Source organism: Oreochromis aureus, linkage group 13 (assembly GCF_013358895.1).
Source record: "Oreochromis aureus strain Israel breed Guangdong linkage group 13, ZZ_aureus, whole genome shotgun sequence".
NCBI classification, from domain to species: domain Eukaryota; kingdom Metazoa; phylum Chordata; class Actinopteri; order Cichliformes; family Cichlidae; genus Oreochromis; species Oreochromis aureus.
The window spans coordinates 15,969,365-15,997,268 of record NC_052954.1 but is presented as its reverse complement, the minus strand read 5'-3'; the positions used below and the strand labels follow the sequence as shown (position 1 = coordinate 15,997,268).

Sequence of the window (27,904 nt, the reverse complement as noted above, 5' to 3'; positions counted from 1 at the left end):
CTGTAAATAAGCAGTGTGTTTATTTGGGATCACTAACAAAGTGTGAATATTCCCATTTCTATTTATCCTGATGTATAAATACAGAGAAGTCACTAAATTAAATCTGATTGTTTGAAGGTAACACATTCTTTATCTTAAATATATGTACCAGCTGTTATTATGCATGTAATCCCCAAAGCCAATTTTGAGCCAAGAAAAACCTGCCAGTCAGGGAGCCTGGTGGTTCAGTTATGCTGTTTGTGCTATTTTGCTGATCCCCTTTGAGCAAGAAGTCACTGCAAATTAATGAAAAATAAATTAATTGTTGCTCTTATCACCTGTCTGTGTGTCCTGTTTATGTTGTTTGTTCACCTGTGTGTTTACTGTAATCTGTGTGTTTAAAATCAGTGATTTTCATCTAAAACTATTCAAAAATGTATTCTGTCCGTATTTGCTTCACGTAGCATCGTTGCATGCAGCCAAAAGATTCTCCAGAGAGGACACCTGAAAATGACAGGCGCATGAGGAAGAAATTAGATAAGATGAGGAAAGACCTTGCTCCAAAAGAACCAATAGGTAAAAGGTTATAACAGCAGTGGATTTTTTTTTGTTTTTTTTTGTCTACCATTTCATACTTCCTTTTCTTCACAGTTACAGATGTGTCACCCATCATTATTGACGAGGAGAATGGAATAGTTTATAGCCCTGCTTTTAAAAGGTCAGAATATATGGCTCAGCGTTTGAAAGACATGAAGGATAAACGAGAAAACCTTTCACCCACAGGTAAGTGCAGCAGCAGGTGAACAGCCTGATGGACTGACAGACTTGAAACATTTCAGGATCTTTGAAAGGAAGCCAACTCATGAAAATGTCACTGCCTTTCAGCTTCACAAATGGTTGAATCTCCCTCACCCACCAGATTGAAGCCTTCTCTTGGGAGCTCACCGAGTGTCCTCAAATTAACGTGTAAGAAAACTGGGTGCTGTTATTGATATATCGATCTACAGGCAATGGTAGTGTGATATTTATCTTTCCTAACACAGAAAGTAAGCTTGTATATTGCTAAGAAAGCAAAGGGGTCTGTAATCGAATTTAGACAGGATGGTTTATTTTCTTTTTTTCTTTTTCAGCCAGTTTTTCTTTTTGGTTTCTCAATTACAAGACCAGCATTGTATCCCTTGTAACAGTAAGAGCTCTCAAGCCAGATTCCTATTTATAATGCCAGACTGTATCAATTAGATGCCCATTTAGTGCATCAGTAGGATTGGAAACATCAATAGTACATGTTCTAGTGAAATGTATTCATTTAAAATTAAACAGGAAATGTCTGAAGGGATTTCAGAAACAACATGCAAGAGAGAAGCTGTTTTATAGTGCTGCAGTTGGCAAACAAAATGGTACAGCTTAAATTAAATTGACCAATACAGTGTTGAGTTTCTGTGTACAGCGAATAGAATTAAATATCAGTGGGCTAAAAGTGTTCCCTTAGGGACGTCTTTATTGACTGTCTTGGATTGCCAAGAACAGAACACACACAAAGAAAAAGACACTGTAATCAAGAGGGTAATCGAGAGCCTTTGGATAGATTTATGGTGACTGCAGTACAGTGTTGCTTTGTAGTATCCTCTCCTAAGAAAATATCCTGGTGTTTTTATTTTGTTATATATACAGCTCTCTTCACCACCTGTTATTTAGTTTTACCACTTCACGCAATTACTGTGGGGGTGTAGTGTTCAATCTGGATGTGTGAAAGGCAAACAGCTGCCCGTATATTTTGTATTCATACAGTGGCTTGCAAAAGTATTCGGCCCCCTTGAACTTTTCCACATTTTGTCACATTACAGCCACAGACATGAATCAATTTTATTGGAATTCCAGGTGAAAGACCAATACAAAGTGGTGCACACGTGAGAAGTGGAAGGAAAATCATACATGATTCCAAACATTGTTTACAAATAAATAACTGCAAAGTGGGGTGTGCGTAATTATTCAGCCCCCTGAGTCAATACTTCGCAGAACCACCTTTTGCTGCAATTACAGCTGCCAGTCTTTTAGGGTATGTCTCTACCAGCTTTGCACATCTAGAGACTGAAATCTTTGCCCATTCTTCTTTGCAAAACAGCTCCAGCTCAGTCAGATTAGATGGACAGCGTTTGTGAACAGCAGTTTTCAGATCTTGCCACAGATTCTCGATTGGATTTAGATCTGGACTTTGACTGGGCCATTCTAACACATGGATATGTTTTGTTTTAAACCGTTCCATTGTTGCCCTGGCTTTATGTTTAGGGTCGTTGTCCTGCTGGAAGGTGAACCTCCGCCCCAGTCAAGTCTTTTGCAGACTCCAAGAGGTTTTCTTCCAAGATTGCCCTGTATTTGGCTCCATCCATCTTCCCATCAACTCTGACCAGCTTCCCTGTCCCTGCTGAAGAGAAGCACCCCCAGAGCATGATGCTGCCACCACCATATTTGACAGTGGGGATGGTGTGTTCAGGGTGATGTGCAGTGTTAGTTTTCCGCCACACATAGCGTTTTGCAATTTGGCCAAAAAGTTCCATTTTGGCCTCATCTGACCAGAGCACCTTCTTCCACATGTTTGCTGTGTCCCCCACATGGCTTGTGGCAAACTGCAAACGGGACTTCTTATGGTTTTCTGTTAACAATGGCTTTCTTCTTGCCACTCTTCCATAAAGGCCAACTTTGTGCAGTGCACGACTAATAGTTGTCCTATGGACAGATTCCCCCACCTGAGCTGTAGATCTCTGCAGCTCGTCCAGAGTCACCATGGGCCTCTTGGCTGCATTTCTGATTAGCGCTCTCCTTGTTCGGCCTGTGAGTTTAGGTGGACGGCCTTGTCTTGGTAGGTTTACAGTTGTGCCATGCTCCTTCCATTTCTGAATGATCGCTTGAACAGTGCTCCGTGGGATGTTCAAGGCTTGGGAAATCTTTTTGTAGCCTAAACCTGCTTTAAATTTCTCAATAACTTTATCCCTGACCTGTCTGGTGTGTTCTTTGGACTTCATGGTGTTGTTGCTCCCAACATTCTCTTAGACGACCTCTGAGGCCGTCACAGGGCAGTTGTGGAGCTGTTTTGCAAAGAAGAATGGGCAAGGATTTCAGTCTCTAGATGTGCAAAGCTGGTAGAGACATACCCTAAAAGACTGGCAGCTGGAATTGCAGCAAAAGGTGGTTCTACAAAGTATTGACTCAGGGGGCTGAATAATTACGCACGCCCCACTTTGCAGTTATTTATTTGTAAAAAATGTTTGGAATCCTGTATGATTTTCGTTCCATTTCTCACGTGTACACCACTTTGTATTGGTCTTTCACGTGGAATTCCAATAAAATTGATTCATGTTTGTGGCTGTAATGTGACAAAATGTGGAAAAGTTCAAGGGGGCCGAATACTTTTGCAAGCAACTGTATATTTGTATAAGGGCGAGAATTATTAGTAATCCCAACAGCCACACTGCAAAGCAAAACAATGGACAGAAGGTGGTTAAAATAAGTATGAAACAATTGAATTATTATCATTATTATTATTATTATTATTATTATTATTATTATTGTTGTTGTTATCATTATTATTATTATTATTATTATTATTATTATTATTATTATTACACCTTGTTATTATTACACCTTAACTTCTGTTTCTGTGTACAATTAGTTTCTGTTATTCTTTCTCCTACATAGATGACCAGTCAGACGATGATTCCAGTGCTTCTGTTCCTGAACTTGGTTACTCACCTGATAAGGAAGAGGGGAGAACACACACAGATGTCAGAGACCATGAACATCTTGAGCTGTGCCACAGGAAAGACTGCCTCTCACCCAGCCATCGTGTGGCTGAACAGGTCATAAGTGTGCCTGCCTGCCCTGACTCTGAGCATGAAGAAGGAAATAAACAAAAGAAGTCACGGAGAACCTTGGTTAGAAAAAAAGAAATGGATAAAGACAAATCTATAGATTTTTTACAAAGTCCTTGTCAGGACAGGAAGTCTGACAACAGTAAGAACGATCAGAAAGAAGGAATGCAATCACAGATGAAGTCACCTAAATTAACACCTAATAAATCTGAGAAAAGAAAACAAAAAAACACAAAAGTAAACTCTGTAGCAGAGACTAAATCCCATATTTTTCCTGACACTCTGGAATCCTCTAGCTGCCTCTCATCACCTGTACGAGGTGGTGCTGCTTCAGGACAGAAAAAACCCAAACGGGCTCGACAGTCATTTTCAGCATTGGTACGATCTTTCACTTCATCCAGTGAACACAAATGTGGCACCCCCGGTACGGCTGATGGACGTGATGACGTGTTTGAGGACTATTTCTCTTCAGCTAACCACAGCCAGAGAAAACAAAGACCTCGGTCACTTAATCTACCGGTGGCGAGCGATATTAAAATACCTTTTAATTTGGATCCTCTCCCAGCGAGTAAAAAACGAAGAAGTGAAATCTTTGGACCAAAGGGTCAAAAAAAGAGGAAAATGGAAGAAAGTGACACTGGTAAACATTTTGATCAGCAGTCTGAAACTAGTATTGAAACCCAAACTCATCAAGGGGAAGAATCTTTGCCTATGTTGGATAGTCCAAGCATTAATAAAAAGCCAACGGGGAAAAGGCGAAGACAAAGCACCTCAACATTTACAAGCATCAATAAAACTACAAGTGAAACAACAGAAAGAAGCAGTGCATCGTCTTCAGGCCAACAAACTGCGTTACCAGAGTTTAAAGCTGTGCCAGAGCTGCAGAAAAACTCTGATTTCAGTGTTCCTTCTCAGATTGTGGAAAGTGAGTAGTATGAGTGCCAGAATTTAGAAAGTGTAATACAACCCCAGTTCTTTAAAAAAAAAAAAAAGTTGGGATGCTATGTAAGAATTAAATAAAAACAATAAAATGATTTGTCAGTCTCATAAAATAATCTTATTCACAACAAAACATAGAAAACATATCAAATGTCAAACTTAGACATTTTGCATTTCATGAAAAATAGGAGCTCATTTGGATTTTGAATGCAGCAACACGTTTCAAAAAGGATGGAATGGGCTGACGAGGTTTGAAAAGAAACTGCTGGAGAAATATTACTAAATTGATTAGGTTCACTGGCAACAGGTCTGTAACTTTTATACAAAAGATCATCTTAGGCAGAGAGTCACCAATCTGCATAAAAAACTAAAACTTGTGAACCACTTTCAGAATATTAAAGTTTTGGAAACTATGCTATACTATGAATATCTTATCATTCTCCAGTTACTGGAGAAATTAGGGCTAAAAATCGATACTGTGTGCCTGTGATTTTCAGGCCCTCAGGCAGCCCTGCCTTAAAACTGGCATGGTTCTAACAAGGAAATGACTGCATGGGCTCAGGAACACTTCTAGAGGTCATTGTCTGTAAACAGGTTGTCATGCCATCCACAAATGCAGATTAAAGCTCAGTGATGCAAAAAGGCCTTATGTGAACATTATTCAGGACTCATTTAATGCGGAAAATTATTCTGTGATCTGATGAATCAAAATTTGAAATTTCTTTGGAAAACATGGATGTCACATCCTCTGGCCTAAAGAGGAACGGGACAATCTGGCTTGTCAGCACTCACTTCAAAAGACTGCATCTCTGATAGTCTAAGGGTGCATTAATGCTTATGGAATTGGCAGCTTGCACATCTGGAAAGGTACCATCAGTGCTAGATAAGTTTCAGAGGAAAATCTGTTCCCATACAAACATGTTTGTGAGGGAAAGCTTTTTATATTTCAGCAAGATGATACTAAACTGCATACTCAATCTATTACAACATTGTGGCTTTATAAACGAAGTCTGGGTGCTGAACTGACTTGTGAAATAAAAAATCTGGAAAGAAGATCAAGGACTGTTAAGGAGCTAGAATCCTATGTCAGACAAGTATGGGACAACATTCATCTCTCAAAAGTCCAGCAGCTGGTCTCCTCAGTTCCCAGATGTTTATAGACTCGTATTAAATGAAGAGGGGATGCTACACAATGGAAAACATGGACCTAGGTTTTTGAGACATGTTGCTGGTATAAAATTCAAAATGAACTTTAAAAAAAATAAAATAAAAATGTAATGGTACACTTTCTCAATTTAAAGATTTGAGATGATTTATCTGTTCTTCTGTGAATAAAATGTGGATTTATGAGACTTGTCGATCATGACATTGTGTTTTTATTTACATTTTACAGTGTCTCAACTTTTTGGGGGGTTTGGGATAAAAATGAACCCAGGACTAAGGTCTGGTCTGCTCTAATGACTTCATCATTATGAACTGAACAAATCATATTGATAACATGGTGGGAATCTTCACAGATGTTGAAGTTTTATACAGTTGTCTATAATCCCTGGGATTGTGTGTGGCTTCACACGGTTTGCAGTATCATTATTCCAGCCAGTCTGAACATTTTTGTAATGCATGGTTAAGATAAGATAAGATAAGATGACCTTTATTAGTCCCACAGGTGGGAAATTTGTTTTGTTACAGCAAAGTGCAAAGTTATGTAGCAAGATAATATTAATAAACAAATGAGGCCTTTATGAAAGCTCTCTCATAATAATCTGTAGTTGTGTTTAACTGTTAAAGGCCTAATATCTTATTATTTATATAGCACACTGTTAAATTAGATTTAAGTTGCAAACAAAAGTGATCTTCCTATGTCACTGTGGGTTTTCTCTGGTTTCATTTTGCAAGTTGCAAGTTAGATTATTGTCTCTGTTTACATATTTCCCAATGAATGCTGAGGTCTGACTCCCAAGATCCTCAACAGGATAAGTATAAACCTGGAGAAACTAAGCATCTATCGACAGATCATTTAAATTTAAGTGCTTTATTTACTGCCCGGCTAAATGAAGTAAGCATGTTGTAATCCTGGGCAATCTGATCAGTTAAAATTATAGAGAAATTGAAATGCACAGTGTGATGTGGTAGTAAGTAGGGTAAAGTTGCAGCTTTCATTTAATGTTTCTGTGCACAAATGTGCAGACATGAATGCACACACATACAAAACAGCACCTGCTGTGTGATAGCTCGTGTAAAACCACCCCACCTCCACCACACACACAGTTTTAAATTGTCTTGTTTTCCAATGTAGGTAGAGGAAATGAATGTACAGTTGCAGCTGGTTTTGCAGAGAGCCTAACTGAAGCTGAAGGAAATCACAATAAGCAAGTCAGCTTGACTCTACAGAAAATGGTTAACAAAACAAAGGTAAGGAGACATCACATCTGGTTCTAAATGTCTAATTGAATTCAACTCTTCAGTTTGACAGTTTAGTCTCCATGCCTTAATTGAAAGACATTATTTTTACACTGAACAATGCATGTTTATGGTACATTTCCTACTGTGTTGTGGGAAAATTGGAAAGCAATTGCAAAAAACAGGATGTTACAAGTATAATGCCACCAGTGGGAGGTTTACTGAGTCATTAAAGATATTGCTGGTGTATGGGAGTTTGCAGTTTTAATTATAAATCTCTTATTTTCTTATTTATATAGTTGCTTTCTTTGTTGTGCTTTGTTGCCTGCTAAATTGCCTATATTAACCCTTTCAGTCACACATTGATATTACTTTTCTGTCTAGTTTAGTGGCTGTGGTTACTTCCAGCTTACGGCCAGTGTGGGCTTTGTACAGCCCATTGTTTATCTTCCTTCGTCACATAGATAAAAGGGAACATGGTGTAAGAGAAAAAAAGATTATTTTCCCCATGTTTGTCTGTAATATAGGAAGTTTAGGAAGTAAACCAAACATCACTGGTGTGTGTAACTTCCTAATAAGTATTTCCTCCGTAAGGTCATACACTTCCACGGCTGTAGGCGTTTGACGCTACTGACGGTACTGTCTGGTCCTTAGGGTTTCCTGTGTTTTGCCTCTGTGATGGTACCATACAACTTCCTTGCTTGTGAAATGCACCTGGGTTGTGTTTTCGTTACACTTCTAACCTCAACAAGCTGTAGATGAAATAAACCAAAGATGATGTCATATCCCCGGAGGATCTTTTATTAGTTAACTTTATTATAGCTTGATTACAAAGAGGTTGTAATTGTTGTTTTGGTTTTGTAAAGATTGTGATGATGGATTAATCTCCCTATAGTCCTGGGAAATACAGTCATCAGAGATAATTACTTGTCTTATCTTTAAAAGTGCTTATATAAAAGTTAAAACTCATATTGCACAGCTTTAGGTTAAAACTGCACATTTGTAACATAATTTTAAAATTCTGGACATGTCATCAGCTTATATTTATTAAATACAACTCAGATATTAATGGGACCTTTGCTCTTCTTTTGTCTTACACTTCCTACCTTTGCTTGTTCTCAGATATCTCACAAAGGTGCAGTTCTTTAAAAGATCATATTTTGGCATTGTCAGTTTACTTTGTGATCTTATGTCTACGGCACTAAAACTGTGGATGTACACTTACTGGTCTCTTTGTTAGGTGCACCTTGCTAATACTGGGTTGGATCTGCTTTTGTTTTTTGCCTTATTTCTTCACTGCACAGAAAAACAGCAAGATGCTAGAAACATTGCTCAGAGATTTTGGTCCATATTGACATGATAGCGTCACATAATTGACCACATTTATCAGCTGCACATTCATGTTGTGAATCTTGCGTTCCACTACATCCCAAAGGTCCTCTATTGGGTTGAGATCAGGTGAAAGTGTTGGTCATTTGAGCACCGTGAACTCATTTTGTTCAGGAAACCAGTTTCAGCTTTGTAACATGGCACATTACACGGAATCACTAACTTCTTATCAATTCGCATCCCTACTCAGAGAATTTCCACGTTCTGCGACCCTTCTCTGGCACCAACAATAGTGCCACTTCATCATTTTTCTTCCCCACTCTGTTGCTCAGTTTAAACAGATGTACCTAACAAAGTTGCTGGTATATCATCCCTATCGTTTTCCTAGTTTATTATAGGTTAAACAATTCTCTAACATGCTCAAAAAATATTATGTGAACCTCACTAATGTTCATGTAAATTGTTCTGTGTTGCATTAAGTAATAACCTGGCTGTTTTATTGTTGTTGGCTCTCAGTAGATCCAGTTGATCTCTCCGTGATTGTCTGAACTGCTTCATTTTAACTTTGTGCTGAATAGTTGCCATCAAGGAGATCTAGTCATACTGAGAAGAATTTCCTTCATTTGTGCTGAAAGTGTTTGTGCTCTGCCGCTTTGCTGGTTCACACCAGCTCTTTGTCACAGGCTAATTCATTCTCATTGCCCTTTTCTTGTGCCAGAACTTGACCACTGCATAAGATAGAGTTTCTTTAAGGGTACTTTCAGAGCATCTGCACATACTTTGAGTTGTTTGACTTGGCTTGAAAGAATTTAAAATTAGCTCATTTCATCAACTTTTTTCCCCAGTCATTCAATGTCTATAAAATAAATTGCAATATCAAAATAGTGACATAACCATTGACTGCCTTCCCAAGGGGCCTTCTTGGTGATAATGTGTTTTTTGACCAGCATGGGGTCAGCTCATGGATGGTTTTGGCTCTGCTGTTCTTAGCAGACCTTAACCCCTGACTTCCAGCTTGGTGGGGGCTGATATCAGTTTGTGGCAGGAAAGGTCTGGTGGTCCTGTTTGTGGTTAGGTGTTTGTGCTGATGATATTTTTCTGTATTAGTGCCAGGCACGTGGTTAAATAGACCACATCCACCAGGCTGTACATTTACTGCTGTTACAGTAGTCAGCGTCTCTGAAAGTGCTTTTCATCTTCTCATGGCCTTGATGTTTTTGCCTCAGTGCAACAAAATATTCACCTGGCTTGTAAAAAAAGGGGACTGCCACTGAAAGAAAAAACTCTTTTACTTGTTCAGTGCTGCGTCATTCAACAAAAATCAAATTACAATATTTACACACAAAAGAGATATAATACGCAATTTCAGTTTCCTGGTCTCTTTGTGTAGCTGCTGCTTGGCTACTTTAAAGTGAAGATTGTTGTTCACAGATTTCTCTCTTTCTCTCTGAGTTGTACTCCTATAAACACAAGCCAAGAAACAAATGAATCCAAATATGCATTTTTAATCAAAACTCTGTATCTACTCCACTTATGCTTGACTGCCAAAAACATGATGGCTGTTCCAGTAACACAGTGTAAGGATTATAAGTACCCAAGAAAAATACAAGAGGTGTGAAACCAATGAACACAGACATAAATTCAAACATTTGCTGGCAGTGTGTGGTTATCATTTATGCGAACACACATTTGTTCATTCTTGTAAGCTTTGTGGGTTATGTAAGCTATGTTTCTTTCAGGCACTGAGAACACTCGTCATGACAAGCATGCCTACTGAGTAAGTAGGCATGTGCTTCTATGAATACCACCAGCTTCATATTCTTTAATTTTATTGTGTTAATTAGCAAGTTGGCATCTAATTCTTATTATTCGTCTCTTGTAGGAAGCAGAACACAGTGGTTCAAGTGGTGAAAGCACTCGGTGGTTTTTCAGTTGTTGACCGTGTTTGTGAAAGCACAACTCATGTGGTGTCTGGGGAACACAGGCGGACTGTCAATATTTTGCTGGGTATAGCTCGTGGCTGCTGGATCCTCTCATTTGAATGGGTATGTCGACTATAAATGTTTCAAAGATGTCGTTTGACATTATTTCAAAGTTAAGATGGAGGGTGATTCTGTCTTATCTCTAATTGAAATGTTTTCTTTTGAGTAGATACTCTGGTCTTTGGAGCAAAGGCAGTGGATTCCAGAAGAGCCGTATGAACTTTCAGATCAATTTCCTGCAGCACAGGTAACTACTCAAACAGTACTAGTAAAAGGGTCTTTGACAGATTTACTACCAGCATTGAGTTTACAGGAAAGCTTTTTATTTTTTCCAGTAGGGTAAAAAAGCCGTATCGTCTTATCTTCACATCGTTATTGGTTTAACTAGTTCAAAATCCCCTTGAGATTAAAGCCTTTTTCAGATATGACTCAACAGTATTAATTAATGTCTCCTCCAATTTATTACTCTCCGAATGCAACAAGAGATATTTTCTATTTTTCCAGGACTTGTATTTTAGAGATTTTATTGGCACCTTAAACATTACAATCTAGAAAGCATTCCACTCATGCTTTAAGTCTCATTACTGCCAGTCATCCATTTACAGTAGGCTTGTTTTTCCTGCAGCATCCTGTGTGAATTATGGATGTTGCCTCTTCCTGCACTTGTCATTCATGAATCACTGTCCTGTTCTGCCCTGCAAGGAAAGACTTGGGGTCTTAATGTAGACGAATGTCAGCATGTTTCCTCTTAAAATTGCATGATGGCTTTTGTTGTGACAGATAAAATATTTTATATCCCCATGGCCTTTTATCATTTGGCACACCACACGCTTCCCTTTTTCATTCAATTCTTGTGGCCTCTATTGTGTGGTGTGGTGTTCCTTCAGCTGTGGCCAGTTAATCATAGAAACAGATTTTAATAGTATTGTCTTTTGTTTTTTTTATTCTGTCAGATAATTTGTGAAAAAAATTGTCTCTGCTCAAATATTGATACATCTTCATAGAAATTTGGTTCTCTTTTGTTATTTTTTATTTATTTTATTCCAAGAGCATATAGCCAGGTGCTATGCCATTTTTATACCAATTCAGATCTTTGTAGCCGTGATGGATCTACTCTTAACTATCCCTCTACAGTCTCTGCATTAGGCCAGCAATAAAGTGGTGGAAATCAAATGATGAAGACTACTCTTTATTAGAATAACAGGAGGTTTGCATCAATCTGATATCTCTTGAAATATCGATATAAACTGGATACATATCATGTCAGTTTATCTATATATAATGCAAATGTGGAAACCAGGCTTAAGTCCCTTTTTCATATTTCTTACAATTTGAAAAATTCTAGATGAACATCCAAAAACAGATTTAAATAGTTTCTTTTTGTTTATTTTTGATGAAATTTTAAGATGACAAACATTGGAAATTCTAGTCTGTTCTTGATTGTGTCATTGGTCTAATGTTTTTATACAGACATTACTCAGCTGTCGTCTTGCAGTCAAGTTTGCTACTCTGTGTCTTTGAATGGCTTTTCTCATTCTAGATTACCATCAGTAGCTAAACATGCATTGGTCCTTTGAGGCTTTAAATTTGAAATGTGCAGCTGAACCTATTAATGGCAACAACAAAATCACAAGTTTGTAGCATGTAGAATTTATTGTGTATTTTGGAAAAGATAAAATGACAGAAAGATTTGAAAGATCTTAAACAACACTTTAGCTGTATGGCAGATCAGCATCCACAAGGCTGTTTATTCTTTGTCACATGACTTATGCTTAACTATTATGTCACCCACTACAATGCAGAAGCAATCTCTCTGTCTTGTGGTTGATTTTAAACATTCAATATGAGGTTTATAACAGCTGCTCAAGCATTACATGTCCTAATCTCCTAAAGCCAGTGTTAACTGGTGAAAAGTTACACTTCCGAACTTGTCCAATTTTTCTTTGTTGTAGTTTGTTGTAGCTTCAAAAGAACCATTACATAAAAATGCAGATTAAAAAACATTCCCACTACTGTAGAATTATATTAAAATAATTAATTTCCCTTCATGTGCAATAAAATTAATAACTAGCTATAAGAAATTTCCTTTCTTATATGATAAAGTTTAAAACCAACCTTAAAATCTACTTATAAATTAAACAACAAATGTACATATAATCTCTATAGCAAAATGGTATTATCATGAGAGAAACATTTTGTGGTATTTTTACATTAACATTTACATTTTGAAAAACATTCACAATGCAAAAAAAATAACTTTCACCAGATGTTTATCAGCATATTGTACCATCGTCTGTATTATACAATGACATTGGCAGCTGTTTTTAAAAAATAGTTCAACTGTTAAAGTGATGCAAAGAAATTAAATTAATCTGATAAGCTAGCTGATGTTGCTGAATAGAGCCTGACCGATATAGGAGTTTTAAGATAAATATTTGTGATGTGTATTTATTTATGAGGCCTTACTGACATGGTTGAGGGGTGTTTCTCCTGTCTTTTCTTTACTTTTAATCTTTTTCAGGCGAGTTCTGTTACTAATTTTAATTACTATTCAAACAACTGTAAATACTACAGCTATGTGTATTGCTGTGACTGTCCATATTTTAAAATCTACCACATAAAGATGCACAAAGGTGTATAAAAATATACGCACAAAGTGTTTTGGATCCCTTGAGAATTTTTATTTTTGGTCTTGTTGTTTGTTGCTTGTTGTCAGGCAGGCTTCCCATTTTCTTTAATCTGACTGTTCAAAGGGAACCCGAGAAGTCTGCTGGTCTGATCATCATTGTAGTGGTCTTCAGTGAATAGCCTGAGCCTTTCCAGTAGTACCATTTGATTCCATTGAAGCGATTGGCGTTTTGGCCCTTTTGGTAATACATCCCATTCAAGTTGGATGGACCACAGGCATCAAACCACCAGCCTACAATAGAAAAACATTATTAATTTAACTGTTGTGTACTTTTTATAGAGGTGGTAAGTTTGTGTTTAGACACATTACAACTAATCTGCTTGTTTAGATCCATTATACAAAACAACAGATTGTAAGGACAGTTATGTCTAATGTAGGCTCGAGCTGCCTACAATGGGGGTGGGGGATCATTAATGTAACCTGTAAAGTAGTATTGCTTGAGGAAATTTGTCAGAATTCTCAGAAGCCAGTCCGGAGGAGCAAATGGCCTTGTGAAACTAGCGTAGTGCCCATTTGGGGAAAGCGTAAGCAGGTTATTTTTGTAGCTAAAGTTTATAGATTTCCTCTAAACCTGTGGCATGCAGGCAGTCATAAAGTTACTGTTTTAAGAAGAGGGCAGCTATATAAGGATAGGGTCAATGAAATCAAATGTGTGTCTGGCTGTGCGTGTTTAAAAAGTGACTGTCCGGAAAAGGTAGATGCCAGGATTCTCAAGAACTGCTCATCCATTTGGGAAACCAGAGAGAAACAAACAAAAAAACCAAAACAGAATTAAGTAAAAAAAAGAGGTCCCAATACCTTTTGGAAACCACTTTGGGTTTTTAGAGTGATTACCTTTTGTAGAAGTTAGAACATTTTGGCCAGGCCTCATTTTTAAATTTTAAACCCATTTTAAAGTTAAGGTTTTTTGTGTTTATGTGCGCTCCTCACCCACTCATCTGAAAATCCTTGAACTACACACAGCAATTACTCGCATACTCAGCAGCACACATACAGAAGAACTTTCAGACAGATTATTAATGGGGGGTTTTTAACCCTCAGCCTGACAGACGATCCATTTTATGCTATTTAAGTAACCGTAAGTCCATTACCATTTGTGATAGAGTCAAAATTCAAATGGTTTCAGAAAGAAGTGAAGACGTGCTTTTGGGATATTTGGTGTATCAAGGTGGCACAAAGCATTCACAAGGTACTGCTGTCTGAGCACCGACAGAAAAATCAGCTCCACCTAGATTTTACCATGTATGCTTCACATTAGCACAACTCCTCAACCATTTCTGCACTAGAGAGAAAATTTAGATGGTTCCTGAAAGATAAGAATTATTTTGTAATTTTACAGCCAAAATTACAAAATAAGACCAGGCAGGCTGTAAAATACTTGGCTGATAAACGGTTAAAAAACTGTTGTTATTTTGTGTGTTGTTTAGAAAGGCATTATAGTGAGAAGTGCATTTAGCCCCGTTTAGATCCAGATTTATTGCATTCATTAGCATTTTTGTTTATTTCAATTTCATGCTTGTAATGACAGATCCCACTTTTCTCTTTTTGCTGGACCAGTGCCCCTCTGTTACACTTGTGTATAATGTGCTCAAAGGAGTCCCCTGTGAGAGACCCCTCATGGGAAAAAAAGGATAGGGTAAGGGTTTGTGTGTTTTCATGTTCACTTGGCAAACCCCAGTACTGAGGGAGGCAAACTTCTGGCAGCTGAGTTACTTTACGGGGAATGGACGAGGACCTTTAAGCCATCAGTAGAGAGAGGGAAAAGCTCTGTTCCCAGGCTATTAATGTCAGCCATTGTAGAGACTGAATTCCCCAATGAGTTGATCAGTGATTAAGTCTGAGCTAATTGTGCTCTTTGACACGACTACAAAAGGATGGCTGCCCTTAAATTGGCCTTAAAGATTTTTGGGGCAAGTGCCAAGATTTTGTATGGATGGGAATTTGTTCCACAAAATGTTCATTGCTGATTGACAGATTTTATTTTTTAATTTCCCAAGCTAAGGCATGATATTTACAGTAGTGTGTTCCTACCTCCTGTTGTCAGTTGTGAACATTTGCAAACACATTTGTCATGGTCTGCATCCTTTGTACTGAATTCACTTCCTGGCTGCCCAATGCTGCTTATTTTGCCTGCCGTTCCGCTGTAGCCTTTAAGGTGTATCCTGTAAAATGGAAAAGGGAAAATGAAGGAAGAAGAGGAAGTCTGTAATTTCTGTTCCTCAAAAGGCATTGCTCAACCTCACTTATGTATTTCTTCGGCCTAACAGCATAAGAACAGAAGCCAGCGCTATTTGATTTTGTTGATATTTGTGTCTAGCAAATATAAAAAAAACTAATTTTATTTTACGAGAGTGAGGTTTTTTTGTAATGCTATTTGTCTGTTTTCTTTTTAGTTATCCGGCATCGCTGAGCAAAAAAGATCTCAAAACCAAATTAGAGTAGAGTGGAGACCTCAATAAAGCTGTGTTGAAATGGGGCATTTCAAGCTCTGATTGTCAAATTTAGCTTCAGGTATAGAAGTCAGCTTTGACTGGAAAGCAAAAACATGTTTGGAGGTTGTCTTATTGTCGGGAAAGAATGTCTGAAAAACTGAGGCTTTTAATGTATTTCCTATTTTTCATGTACAGAAGAGCTTTAGTACATTTTCTTTGGGCTGATGCCAGTACATGAGGATCAGGAAATATATAGTGTTATACAGCATGAAACACTATCCAGGGACATTTCTAGAGTGGGTCCAAATAGTAGTAGTTGTTTAGCAGTTAAAATTTTATAAATGATAGTGATGAGGGACACTCTTTGTCTGTCAGAATAAATCGTCTAATACTAAAGAACTGTCCTTTTTGTACGGTAGTGATAAGTGTTCAAAGCAATTGTAGTGTCAACTCAATAGTCTTGTGTTTGTCAGTACGGTAAAGGATGCATACTTATGATGATCTAAAAGTTTGCATCCAGAGTAGCTGAAAACATTTTAAAATATTACACCCATACTTTTCTAATTCAGAGTCGACTCGATGTTCACGTGTGGGAGATTGCACTCTGCTGCATTATGTTGAGAATATAGCTTGTTTTGAGGCTACTTGCTTCTCTATGTTTACATATTTAATTTCGTTGAGTTTTCAGGCTATGCTTTAATTATGTCATGTTATCTTGGCTCAAAATTGGCAGCAGTTTTTAGTATGTGTTAAGGATAGCAGTCTTCAAAAGTGCTTTTGTAACTGTATAATTTGCTGATGGGCTTTTTTTGTCCTTAATAACTTGAGCTGCACGAGCAGAAACATTTTGCTGCTCAAAGCATGAAATTGAACAAAATATTAATTACTTGCCACTTAGGGCCTGATAGATTTATTTCAACATACTTGTAATTTTGTGCTTCATTGTCAAGAGAAAATTGGTCGTATTGTGAGAATCCAGAGTTTCCTTCCCAGTCACTCAGCTGGATCCTTAATTTGTAGGACTGTTGATTTGACAGTCTGGAGACAAATTCATTTCCTAACCAGAATTCTCCGGAAGGTTCTCCGAATCCCTGAAAGAACACAAAAGAAAACTTATTAAACTGTGAAAATCCTGCAGTCAATGCTTTTCAGTTTAACAAGGAGTGCACCAATGGAAGATCAGAATGTGCTACATTTTTTACTATAACATTAAAAGTTATTTTTCCACTGAATATAAAATATTTAATCTGTTTACAACATCCAATTTAAGAAAAAATCACAAATATTCACTTTCACAATAAGAAGTTAATGAAAAAACCATGTCAGTTTTAACCACGCTTGCATTCATAGTGTCAGCCCAGTTGTATCCCACTTGTCATTGTACAATTTCAGGGGCATTGGCTGTAATAACAGTGGAATTGAATATGATACTTAAATAATGACAAAGAGCTGAAAATATGTAAAGCCTTTTTCCAAAATGTGAGGGGGAAAATGCTACTATTATTTTCCTGAACAGAAGATGGGCATTGCTTCTCTGTGTTAGTGGTTACGGTTTGTTCCTTCTTTGAATTACCTCAGAGGAGACAATCTCCAGCTCCTTAAAATATAGTCAATGGCCCAAACCAAATCTGACCACTGTTGGGCTGTTTGATCTGGAATGGAGGCCGTAGCCTGGGTAATATTATTTTTAAGGGGAGAATTTCTTCCTCGAAGCTTTTACCTTTTTGTACTCTTGCCACGTACGGTGAAAGTCAACACGACCGTCAAAGCGTTTTTGTATAACCGTCCAGCCACCTCCTTCTGTCTCCATGTCACAGAAAGCCTACAGACACAATGAAAAAAAGAGGAGTGAATATTTATTCAAATATAATCCTCTGTAAACAGTTCATACTTATTTATATTTTGACCTTGATAAAATAAATGTGTTCCAGGTTTCAGAAGTGCAGTCAGAAGTTTTTAAAAGTATCTAAGGAGATCACAGTTGTAGCTCAAGCATGCGCATTACGGATAAAAGTCAATGAACATTTTAAGCTAACCTCGCTGCCCTTTTTTTTTTAAGCTGAATTTCTCCCAAAGCAGACCGATCTGTTTTATTAACTAACTGATAGGTGAGATCATGCCTGTATGAATGTTTCTGTACAATTTGAATGCATATTTTCAGTATGTGCTGGCACTCATACAGGTGTGCCTTACCCATTTACGGCTCAGTCACACAACAGTAAAAATAGGATGGCAACATCCTTGTCGCTAGGAAGGCAACTTGCCTCCAAACAGTCATGGTCCAATTGGGACTGACTTCACTCTCCAGCAGATTAGCGAAGGTTTGCAAATAATTGCTGCTTAATTTATAAATGCAGATGGATTGCCAACATATTTCAATCAGTCTGCATCAGTGAGTACAATTAATCTGCAACAGGGGACTCATCTGGTTGCATTTGCTTTATATTCCATATATGAAAGCAAGGTTGCCAAGCTCCTATATCATTTTGCAGTTAACTCAGAGCAGCTACATCACTATTTGAGAATGAATTTCTGTTTCCAATCTAATTGAATAGCTTTTTAATGCTTTTGCTGTGTACGTAGATGGCACCAAATTTGAGAGTTTTGTGGATTTTTCACTGTTAACTGCCGTATTGTCACAGATTGCATATCATCATCAACTTGCTGTTCAGTCACAAACTAATAGCAGACCGTCTTTGTCTTATTTCTGGTTTACCGCAATCTTAAGGCTCCAAAGTTGTTTTAGAGACACTTTGATTGCGAGTGTTTGCAGATTTAGCCCTCATCTTCACAGCAACCATTTCAAAGGGAACAAGTTTAATGGGCAAGGTCACAGTAATTTTGTTTGTCCCATACCCACCAACCGCTGTTTTCTCTAGTATGACTGTAGCATGATGGTGTAGCATAAAACCAGTTAAAAAACAGTCAGTCAGTCCTACTTTACCTTAACCTCCATTGTATTGTTGGGTAATGTTAGCGTGTAGACACCACTGTTGGTATTTCCTGATTTGTAGATGGCAGCACAGTCCGTGAATGTAGTAGGTGTGTCCCGCATCATGACAGTTTTGGGCCCTGTAGAAGAAATTAACCTTTTTATTTTAAACAACTCACAACTGTATAGTATTTAGCTGTCAGGTTGTGCTAAGCGAATATGTTTGGATTATGATAAAAGTCCTGCATGTTTCTTTAGTCTCAGTGTGAGATCTTTACTAAGTTTGGTCCTGGTGCCTCGGGTGTTGCTTTTTTGCTTTTTTTTGGGGGGTGTTTTTCCAAAACTTAAAGTTTAAAAGACTTAAGCTGATGGGAAACAGCTAGCCTAGGTAGTATAAAATCAAACGAACTAGCAACAGCTTGTAGCTTCACCTTAACTGATATAATGGTATTGGCCTCGCCTTTTCATTTTACGTCAAGCTGTTTCAGCCTACATGTAAGGTCTACGGTCAGACTGGTGACCCCTGAGCAAATGTAGGCTGACATAAGTGGTACTTAAAGGACCTCATACCTGAACTTTCATTTTAAAAGAAGTTACAACAGCCTGATGGGGGCCTGCCTCACCTCGAGCGGTGCCAGAAGCGATGTTAGAAATGAGGTTGTTCACAGTGTCCAGTAGCTCCTGCTGCTGATACTGCAGGGCTGTGTTGTTGGTTGAGACTTTGAGCAGTTGCTGCTCCAGCTCGCCGATGATAGCCGTCTGCTTCAGTATCAGAGTCTGGAGCTGCTCCTTTTCTTCTTGAAGCGTCTTCATCTCCACCTGCCTCTGCTCCTCCATCTCTTTTACTTTCTTCTCTAGAAAACTGAGGAGAAGCATGCAGGCTCAGCAGGTAGCTTCTTCATTGCCTAAATGCTGCTGCTAGTGAATTTGAAAATTTAACATTTTTTGGCATTTCGTTTGCTGTCCTCACCTGTTCTTGTCATTCAGTTTGTTGATTTCATTTGTTTGGACAATTAGTTGCTTTTCCAACTTGTTGGTTGACAAAGAGTTTTCAAGAAGCTGGCGCTCAATCCGAGTTGTATGATGAATAACCTAAAATTAAAAGAAAGAAATGAAGCACAGTGTCTCAGCCATATCTCATTATAGGTCATCCATTGATTCTGTAGACTTGAGACTTGAGATTGTGCTGTAAATGTTTTGTACTGTCTTTATGTCAATTGGTTGACAGTATCCTAAGAATTGGATGGACCCAAATGAAACACTCTTTTACTTTGGATATAATGAAATGAAATATTATTGTCAGGTTTAATACAATAGCCAATTTCCTGGAAATAAAAAAAACTTTAAACATGTAAATAAGTCCTAAATTTAATAAGAGTGAGAGATATCAGCCAAGAGCCAATCTGGACATGAATCTTTGTATTTCGTCATGTTGATCAAGTTAAACTCGGTTTGCACCTGCAGAATGAACAAACAACCATTTTAACATGGAAAAAAACATGACAGGAAAGAACAGCCAAGTTCCAATACAGCAGACATACCTGAACAAGGGGAAACTGAGAATCCACGTATTTTCACAAACCTACGTATTGAACTGCACTCTGGGGTTGGGGACCTTGCCACTAATTTCCCAGTTCGGAGGAACTGAACTCAGCAAAAAGCAGCTTGTTTACATGGATCCTAGCTGTGTGTCTCCAATGGAGCTGTTGATGTCTTTGAACAGACGGATGTCTGATTGTGACAAACTGATAGACCCTTTCTCTGGGAATACAAGTGTGCTAATAACAGGAAATGCTGTACAGTTGGCTCACATAAGGTCATTGACGTGTAGCCACAATAATAAACTGACGCCATCATGCCTGTTTTTCTCTCTGCTTATTTTTTTTTTTAACACTTGCAAACGATAATATTTATTGCAGCGTGTCACAGAGTAGGCTGTTATTTCTGCTTTTGAGGAATAAACAAAATGTGCAGTTTCACCTGTGCCTCCACGTTGGTCAGTTTCCTTGTTTGCTCAGCAGTTTGACTTAGCAGGTTTGTCCCGATTTCAATCATTGTAGCCGTGTGGTTGTGTACAGCAGTCTGTTGGATTTGGATCATGTCCTGCTTCATGCTGTCCTGTATGTAGCTCTCAAGCTGCAAAAGAGAAGGATGATGATTAGGTTTAGACAGTTTTTGTGAGCTACCAATTCTCTTCATCACCTGGTCATTTTGTTGTGTACAATCCTGTATTAGGGGTAATACAGAGGTCCACATATTGACATTAATATGGGACACAGAGATTCTGTTTCTCATTGGTTGTGGATAAGTGAGAAATCAGGAGTTAGGTAAAATGTTTCTCATGAGCTAAAGCAACTTTCAGGTACTCGCTTATTCACAAGAGGCCACCACAGCAGGCAGCTCCCTTCCTAACGCAACACCCAAAGGGATTTGTGTCTCCTTCTGGGATTTAACGGGAGATGTGACGCTTGTTAGGTGAATATGTGAGCCACTACACCTCCTTCCCTAAAACTGTATGGACTCTGATAATATATATGTTTTATAATCTGTAACCTTAATAAATGTAAGTGCTTTGTGTATTTCATTAGTAATGTGGATGATAATGTATATATCGGAAATAGGGCGATAATACAGTGAAAACATGCACCAAGATTGATTTTTAAGATGGGACCTTGGGGATAGAAATTAACAAAAGTTGCCCATCATGAGGCCTTTTCACTAAAAAGCTCTTTGAATCTAAACAAAAGTGGTTTGCAAGTGGTAAAAAAAGGAAATGATGACATAATAAACTGATAACTCTCATTTCAGTGTCAAACATTGACGTAACCTTGCCCGTGTCAAACTTCTTAATAATTTAGGGATTTGTTCTCGTCTACCTTACTGTATTGCCAGATTTAGACCCAGACTAATCATTAAGTTATTTCCTGCATGGTGTTCCTGAGTGGCAATCAGGTCACACGACTTGTAAACAGGATGGAAGTGCTGAGTGAGAAGTTACATCCTTCATGACAGTGTGCAACTTGTGTGCAACTGGAAACCAGCGTCAGTTGAATATCGATGTTATCTCCTCTTAGTTTGCATAATCACTGTTGTTATTTATTCATCAGTCAGAAATGCAACAGCAGACATTTTATTTGACTATTAACATGCTAAAAACAACCAAAGGCTGCAATTAGTGCTGATTTTGTTTGTCTTCCTCTCTTGCTGTCTAGTTTGTTTATGTTCTCGGATTCACGCAGATATGTGGAAGGGTGTCATTTGAATTGTTGGCAGGATGTCCCATTGACAGTCAATGATCTAATCAGTTGTTTACTCTGTGTGCCTCAGAGGCGTCAGTGAGGGAATGACTGTGTTCCTCAGTCGTGTGACGGACATTTTTTCTCCAGCTGTCATCAGTTGGTGCGGCATGAATAGTACTTTCAGTAATGAAATGAGTACGCTCTGATAATAAAGCACAACAAACCTACTGATTTGCAACTTTTTCTTTCCTAATGTGCGACTTTATTTAAAGACCCCCAGTATGTTTATTTGACTGCTGTGAAGTCTGGGAATTGCTTGTTTTCTCAAATTATTTTCTTTTCATCTAATCTCTTCCATCCATCCACCAAACCATTGATATATGGAGGTGTGATGAGATTTATAACCTCAGTGAGGCAGGGCTGTGAGGCATTCATTCAAACATGAAGCAGGCAATCTTTCAATTCACCTTAGCTACTTATTGTTTTTTAGGGTTACATGACATACATTTTTCTCAGTGGAGCTTTTAATCAAGAGTTAAAATAGAGTTTGAGCACTCTGGAAGGCTGTGCCTGAACACGCTTACACCTGCTGGATTAGACCAGCCTGAGTATCTTTGCTCTTCCGATGTTGAACAAATATGTCTCTTTTACTTTATTTGCGATGACAGTGTTCACCTCACTTTTAATACACATAGCAAATTTCAGCTTAAAATTACTAAAAAGTCTCCCCACAGCTATTGGGTAGCAAAGTCATTGTCACAGTCAGCACAGTTTCCAAATGACAGTTGAGTGTTATCAACTGCTGTGAGTTTTCAGTTATTCATTATGGCAGAATTAAGGCTTTGATTTCTGAGGCAGCTCTTGGGTCTTTGTGTGAGTATAACGCCGTGTAACGGATCAGGGTTTGTTTTATGTTACAAGACGGGGATCGTGTCATCAAACTGTGAGATGCTTTTTGTGTTTCTGGCTCGTCTTGTTTCGTTCTGATCATTAATCACACTCTGCAAAGGCCTGGGAAAAGAAACGTCTCGCTTCTTTTGCTTGGACATGTAATGGCTCAGTAAACTGAAAGGAAAGTGTGCATCCCCCCGTGTGGACACCTGCACTGAGTCTTTGTCAGTCCGGGTTGAATAAAGGTGTCTCACAGACACTGAGCACATTTTTTTGTGTCAATTTCAAATGTCATTAAATCAGAATAGATTCTCAAAGAGCCTTTCATCCATTCATCCGTCCATTTTCCCAACCACTTATCCAACTTAAGGATGTGGGAGAGCTTTCAGAAGAGTCTTTCAGTCTTACAAAAACAAGTTTTGTTTTGTTTTTTCTTTTTTGTTGAATATGTGGTTGTTGATGCTGTGATTTCTTTTAACTGCTTCTATGTAACTACACAGTGAGAGAGAAAAAACTGTTCTTGTTTTAATTTGGTCAAAACTTTCTCATATCAGAGAGCTAGTGGTCAGACACAATGAGCCATTCACCACGTGAAATGTGCACGTTTCACATAATCGTCTGTTCCACCCGTAAAAGTATATTTGATAATTGCACATAAGTGTAGAGGCAATATGGTGAGAGAATAATTTACTAGTCTTTGCCCACGTTGGCACAAAAGATCGGCATGAAAGTATCTCCACTTTGACACCCCTGTGGTGACTCCTTCAGCTCTTCAGCACATTTTGTCCTCTTTCACATCATTGCAGTTTTTTGAGGGTTTTTTTTTGGTACCTACGCAGGCTTTCTGTCATTACTTTTAACTTACTGTGATACAGTTTAACCACTGAGTTTAAATTTCTTTCACTGATGTCATGGGTGTGACACAACTTTACCTTAAGCAGCCACTGCGTGTTGTTCTCCATGCTGATCTCCAGTTGTTCCAGCCTCTGAATTGACTCGTTGTCCGTAGGTCCGTCCTTCTGGACAGGATAGTTGTAGTTGTTATACTGAGTTTGGCAGTTATCCTGCTCAGGCAGCAGAAACGTATAGCTGCAAGGGCCATTTTGGATTTGATATTGTGTTTTCTCAGCAGCACTGAATCCAGTTCCCAGACCAAGGCACAAGCTTAAAACTAGTAGGTCCACATTCAGCATCTTCACTGTAGAGCGAGTTATCTTAAACTTACAAATAAACCCCCTTGGATTTTCAGGGCTTCTTTAATCTTATCTCTATCTGATTGGCTGTCTTCTTCTAGCAGCATCCAAGTGTAAACAGCTCTCTTGAGGTTCTGCAGGTTCCTTTTATTACCTCTCAGTGGTAGGAGGAGAAAAAGCCATCAGGAATGAGAGGTAGTGTGTCCTAAGGTTGATGGTGCCAGACTGCATGTGCTCGCCTTTCATTAGACCCCTGACCACTTGCTATAGTGCTTTAAACTGTGAGTTTAAACCACACCCCCTTCCCTGTGGCCAGTCACTGTGAAGAGCCCTGAAGTGGAGATTCCTTTCAGTGCACACTCGCTGAGCAACACACAGGAGCAGATGCACAAACTACACATCTTCCACTATATCCTCCACAATACCCACATGTTTTTTTTTGCTTTAGTTGAACAACTACTCAGGATGCAGCTGTCCACCTTCAGCACACTCTTTGATAGTAGCAGCGTCCATCCCATTCATTGAAAAATGTTTCCCGGTTTACAGCAAGCACCCTGAATGGGAGATTCAAAGGAAGAAGCCTCCATTTCAACTTTATTATTAACCATTTCCTGTTTTGTACATATAAGCAGTACCTACATTAAATACACTGTCCTCTTTTTTAATAAAATTGGTTTATTTGATAAGCTCAAAATGTCTTAAACTTTAAGATTTTCATTTCATGTCATTTATTATTTCCCAGTGGTTCAGAGTGGCCGTTTTATGACCTCTAATTAGAAAAACAACATAGCTTTTTTTTTTCATTTGCATCTACTTCAGAGTTTAAATGACCTTAGCAGAACCATGATTCACAAGTATAATGAAGCATTATATGCTTTTACCCTTGCAGACCAAAAAAGTCATGGGAAAGCTCTTTCTTTTTTCTTTCTTACAAAAAAAATCAATTTTTGCAAAGCAGTTTTTTCTGTTATGTTGGGAGTTTTCATCTCAGCAAGTTGTGGGTGTTTTCTGTAGCCTAGCCCATTCTTGTTTACACAAGCCCAAAATAGCCCAACAAAACATGGTCCCACACTCTTACACACAGGAAAGTGTAATTTTTTTAAATTTATTTATTTATTCTCATTTATTTATTTTACAGATTGAATGTTTTTGAAGCCTTCTAAAAGGTGTTGTGATTTTCCAGCATGTTCTGATAGTAATTAGGAGTAATGGAGTATTTCCAGAAACTGTGGTGAACAACGCGCCTAAAATGCATGCATTAGCGATTTGTTTTTCTGTGGCTTAAATAATGTTTTGCAGCAGAGAGCAAAACATTATTGTGAAAACTAATGGTTACGTTTGATAGAAAATTAGGGAACTGGCTTCCAGCAGCATGTAATGATACAACCACATGCATCCATTTATTTTTATAATAACTATTCTGCAACACACAGAGTGCGTACTGTGGGGTCTTTTTGTCCAATTGGAGCACTATCTTGACATGACAAAGTTGTTGTAGTCAGTAAAAAGAATTTAAGGGCTCTGTGACATCAGAAAACGAACCACATGTGTGATGTGTATTCTAATCACATTTTAGTGACAACTAGAGGGGTCTCCTCAATGTCAAATTCAAGTTGAGAAAAAACAGGATCTGACTAAACTTACAACACACAAACATGCACAATTTTAATGTTTTATCAAACAGACTGGACTCTAGTGCGGGCTGAAAAAAAGAAGGTAAACTAGTTCAGTAGCTCAGAACCTCCTTTAGCTGCAGCAGCCTCCATCAAATGTTTCCCGCACCACAAGTAGGAGGAATGTTGAACCATTACTCCTACAAGACTGTTTTAGGTCATCATTATTTCTGGGATGATTTGCTTGAACATTTAATTTCACCGAGTTGCTCATTCCACAACATCTTAGATGGGTTTTCCTAAACACTGCTTCTCATTGTTTTCAACCTTTGGGTCATTTTCTCATTGCACCATCCAGCCTCTACAAAGCAGCAGGTCATGCTCCCCTTACATTTTCTTGTGAAAACTTGTGGAGCAATGAATATATTGGTCTTTCAAAATGCTTTTGTAGCTGTTTGCCAACATTGAGCATCACTGTAATGCTTCTCATATGGTTTTGTCAAAGATGTTGCAACTGAGGCATGGTGCATACCGACCAATCTTTCTTGAGAAGATCAGATTGATGATTGTAGATTTACATGAATAGTACAGCTGCTAAATATTTATTTGATCCAGTTAGATTTGTTTGGATGACGTTCAGACCACATTTATGAGCACTCGATGCAGAAAAGGTTCACAAACCTTTTCTTGGGACAGTACAAATACCAAAACAGAATTGTAGGAAGTAGCCTGATGTAATAGTTATGGTATAAAGGAAATGTTACACATTTTAAGCACATTACCAAAGAGGAAGGACATGCAGTCATTGCAAAAATATTGACTTTTTCAGGTGTTCAGGCTGAATCACCCACACAGTAGATTGATCTGCATCACTTTTAGTATTTCAGTTTATTTTATGGTCATTGAAAACTAAGGGAAGGGCAGGAACATCAACAGTGATTCAGTTAAATATACATCCAGTCCAGGGACCATTCATTCATTGAATTTATTACTGCTCCATTTATACACCTTCCTCATGCTGTTAACACGTGTAAAGTCTGCTGAACTGTCAAGAACACAAAGTGTTTGATTATACAAGGATGCTAATTTATTCATCCTGGTTAAAGCGCTGCTCATGCTGTCTGTTTGCCTCCACTGCCCTACGTGGATTCTCACTTTACAAAAAAAATGTAAAATTTGAATAAATAAAAGGTAATAAAGTGCAGCTCATCCATGGTGTTGCAATTTTGTACATTTTTGGCATCAGTACCATTTTGTTGGGGTGAAAAAAGTTCTTGCTTCCACAGCCCAAATGCATGCTTATTAGTTTGAACGTGTTTGAATGTGAGCTATATAAAACAATTCAAGTCCATAGAATAAAGTGCTGTATGAATATACGTGAAAAAGGGGAATCTGGTTAGTCGTAGGCTACTGTAGAAACTCCTCATCACTGTCTGCTTTGTTTCACTGGAGTCAGAATCACAAATCAAAAACCTTAGCTGATTTAACTTGACCTTATTTCCCCTTCGAGGTTGCCTCCTTCTGCACCTCTAGACAGCACAGCTTCTCTTTATGTCAGACTCAATTCACGGGACTTTATCCACTTCCCAAAAATGAAAGTCAAGGATAATCTTTTAATACACTGGAACAGATCCAGCGTGCATCACAAACACACAAATTCAGGGGGGCAGAACAAATTTCTTGGTATTAAAACAGCAACCACACCAATAGCGGATCTGGATGTGCCAGAGAACTGGACCTAGAAAGTGAGATGGGCTAAATTTTAAAAAGATTTTGGATTTTCATGGGTTGCATTTATTGATTACATTTCATATGCGATTACGCCGTTTATAAATTAACTCAAGCATGTTTTTTTCCACATTATGTTAAAATAAAAAAAGGTTTTAGCATATATGCTGATACTGATGCAATGGGCTTTAACTCGTCTCTACCCTTAAAAATAGGGTATTAATGTTCGACCAATACATTAATAAGATACAAACAGAATTGTGAGTTATGATAAATCTATCTGCTACTACTTTGAGGGTAGATGGTCTCAGTTTCTCGTTTGTGTCACACTTTTCACTGTTTCTCTATAGCTCCGAGAGCAGCTGGACAGTGTTTGTAGAGAGGTCTGTCACTTTCACGCAAACTACGGGCAACCTCACCAATATACTAGAGACCAGAGCAATAACAAGGAGGTTTTTGCCCACAGTATGGGGAATACACATTTTTTTCTTTATGACCAATAGTTGCTAAATGGTCATGGGCCAGTCTAAGCCTGTGTGACTGGGGACTTACTTGCTTATTTGCTCCTACATTGTCACCGTGATTGTCATTCGTCTTAAGTGGCAGGCAAAAGAATTAATCTACAAACTTCTTCTTGTATGTGTGCTTCTGTTTTTCCTCCCATATTAGAGCTCAGATAAAGTCTTTTAATC

The 27,904-nt window shown here is 38.2% G+C and overlaps 2 protein-coding genes across 6 annotated transcripts in view; one reads left to right on the top strand and one right to left on the bottom strand.

Moving 5' to 3' along the window:
- Positions 1-27,904, top strand: part of mcph1 (microcephalin 1) — a 35,959-nt gene that overhangs the window by 4,044 nt on the left and 4,011 nt on the right. For 3 of the 5 annotated variants that reach the window (XM_031742937.2, XM_031742935.2, XM_031742936.2), the window contains exons 6-13: positions 444-555; positions 631-762; positions 865-945; positions 3,673-4,770; positions 7,081-7,196; positions 10,253-10,290; positions 10,396-10,558; positions 10,665-10,742. In XM_031742937.2, coding sequence (XP_031598797.1) covers positions 444-555; positions 631-762; positions 865-945; positions 3,673-4,770; positions 7,081-7,196; positions 10,253-10,290; positions 10,396-10,558; positions 10,665-10,742 — 1,818 coding nt within the window. Of the gene's footprint in view, positions 1-443; positions 556-630; positions 763-864; positions 946-3,672; positions 4,771-7,080; positions 7,197-7,838; positions 7,972-10,252; positions 10,291-10,395; positions 10,559-10,664; positions 10,743-11,120; positions 11,148-27,904 lie in introns of those variants that run through there. The other 2 variants (XM_039621507.1, XM_039621508.1) reach the window with 2 other exon arrangements.
- angpt2a (angiopoietin 2a) lies at positions 12,140-24,333 on the bottom strand. Its single transcript, XM_031742939.2, has 9 exons — positions 23,611-24,333; positions 20,529-20,684; positions 19,519-19,640; positions 19,172-19,410; positions 18,561-18,688; positions 17,337-17,438; positions 16,541-16,707; positions 15,216-15,346; positions 12,140-13,415 (listed from the first exon to the last, which is right to left on the bottom strand). Exons 1-9 carry the CDS (start codon positions 23,869-23,871, stop codon positions 13,243-13,245), a joined length of 1,479 nt encoding a protein of 492 aa, XP_031598799.1. The 5' UTR covers positions 23,872-24,333; the 3' UTR covers positions 12,140-13,242.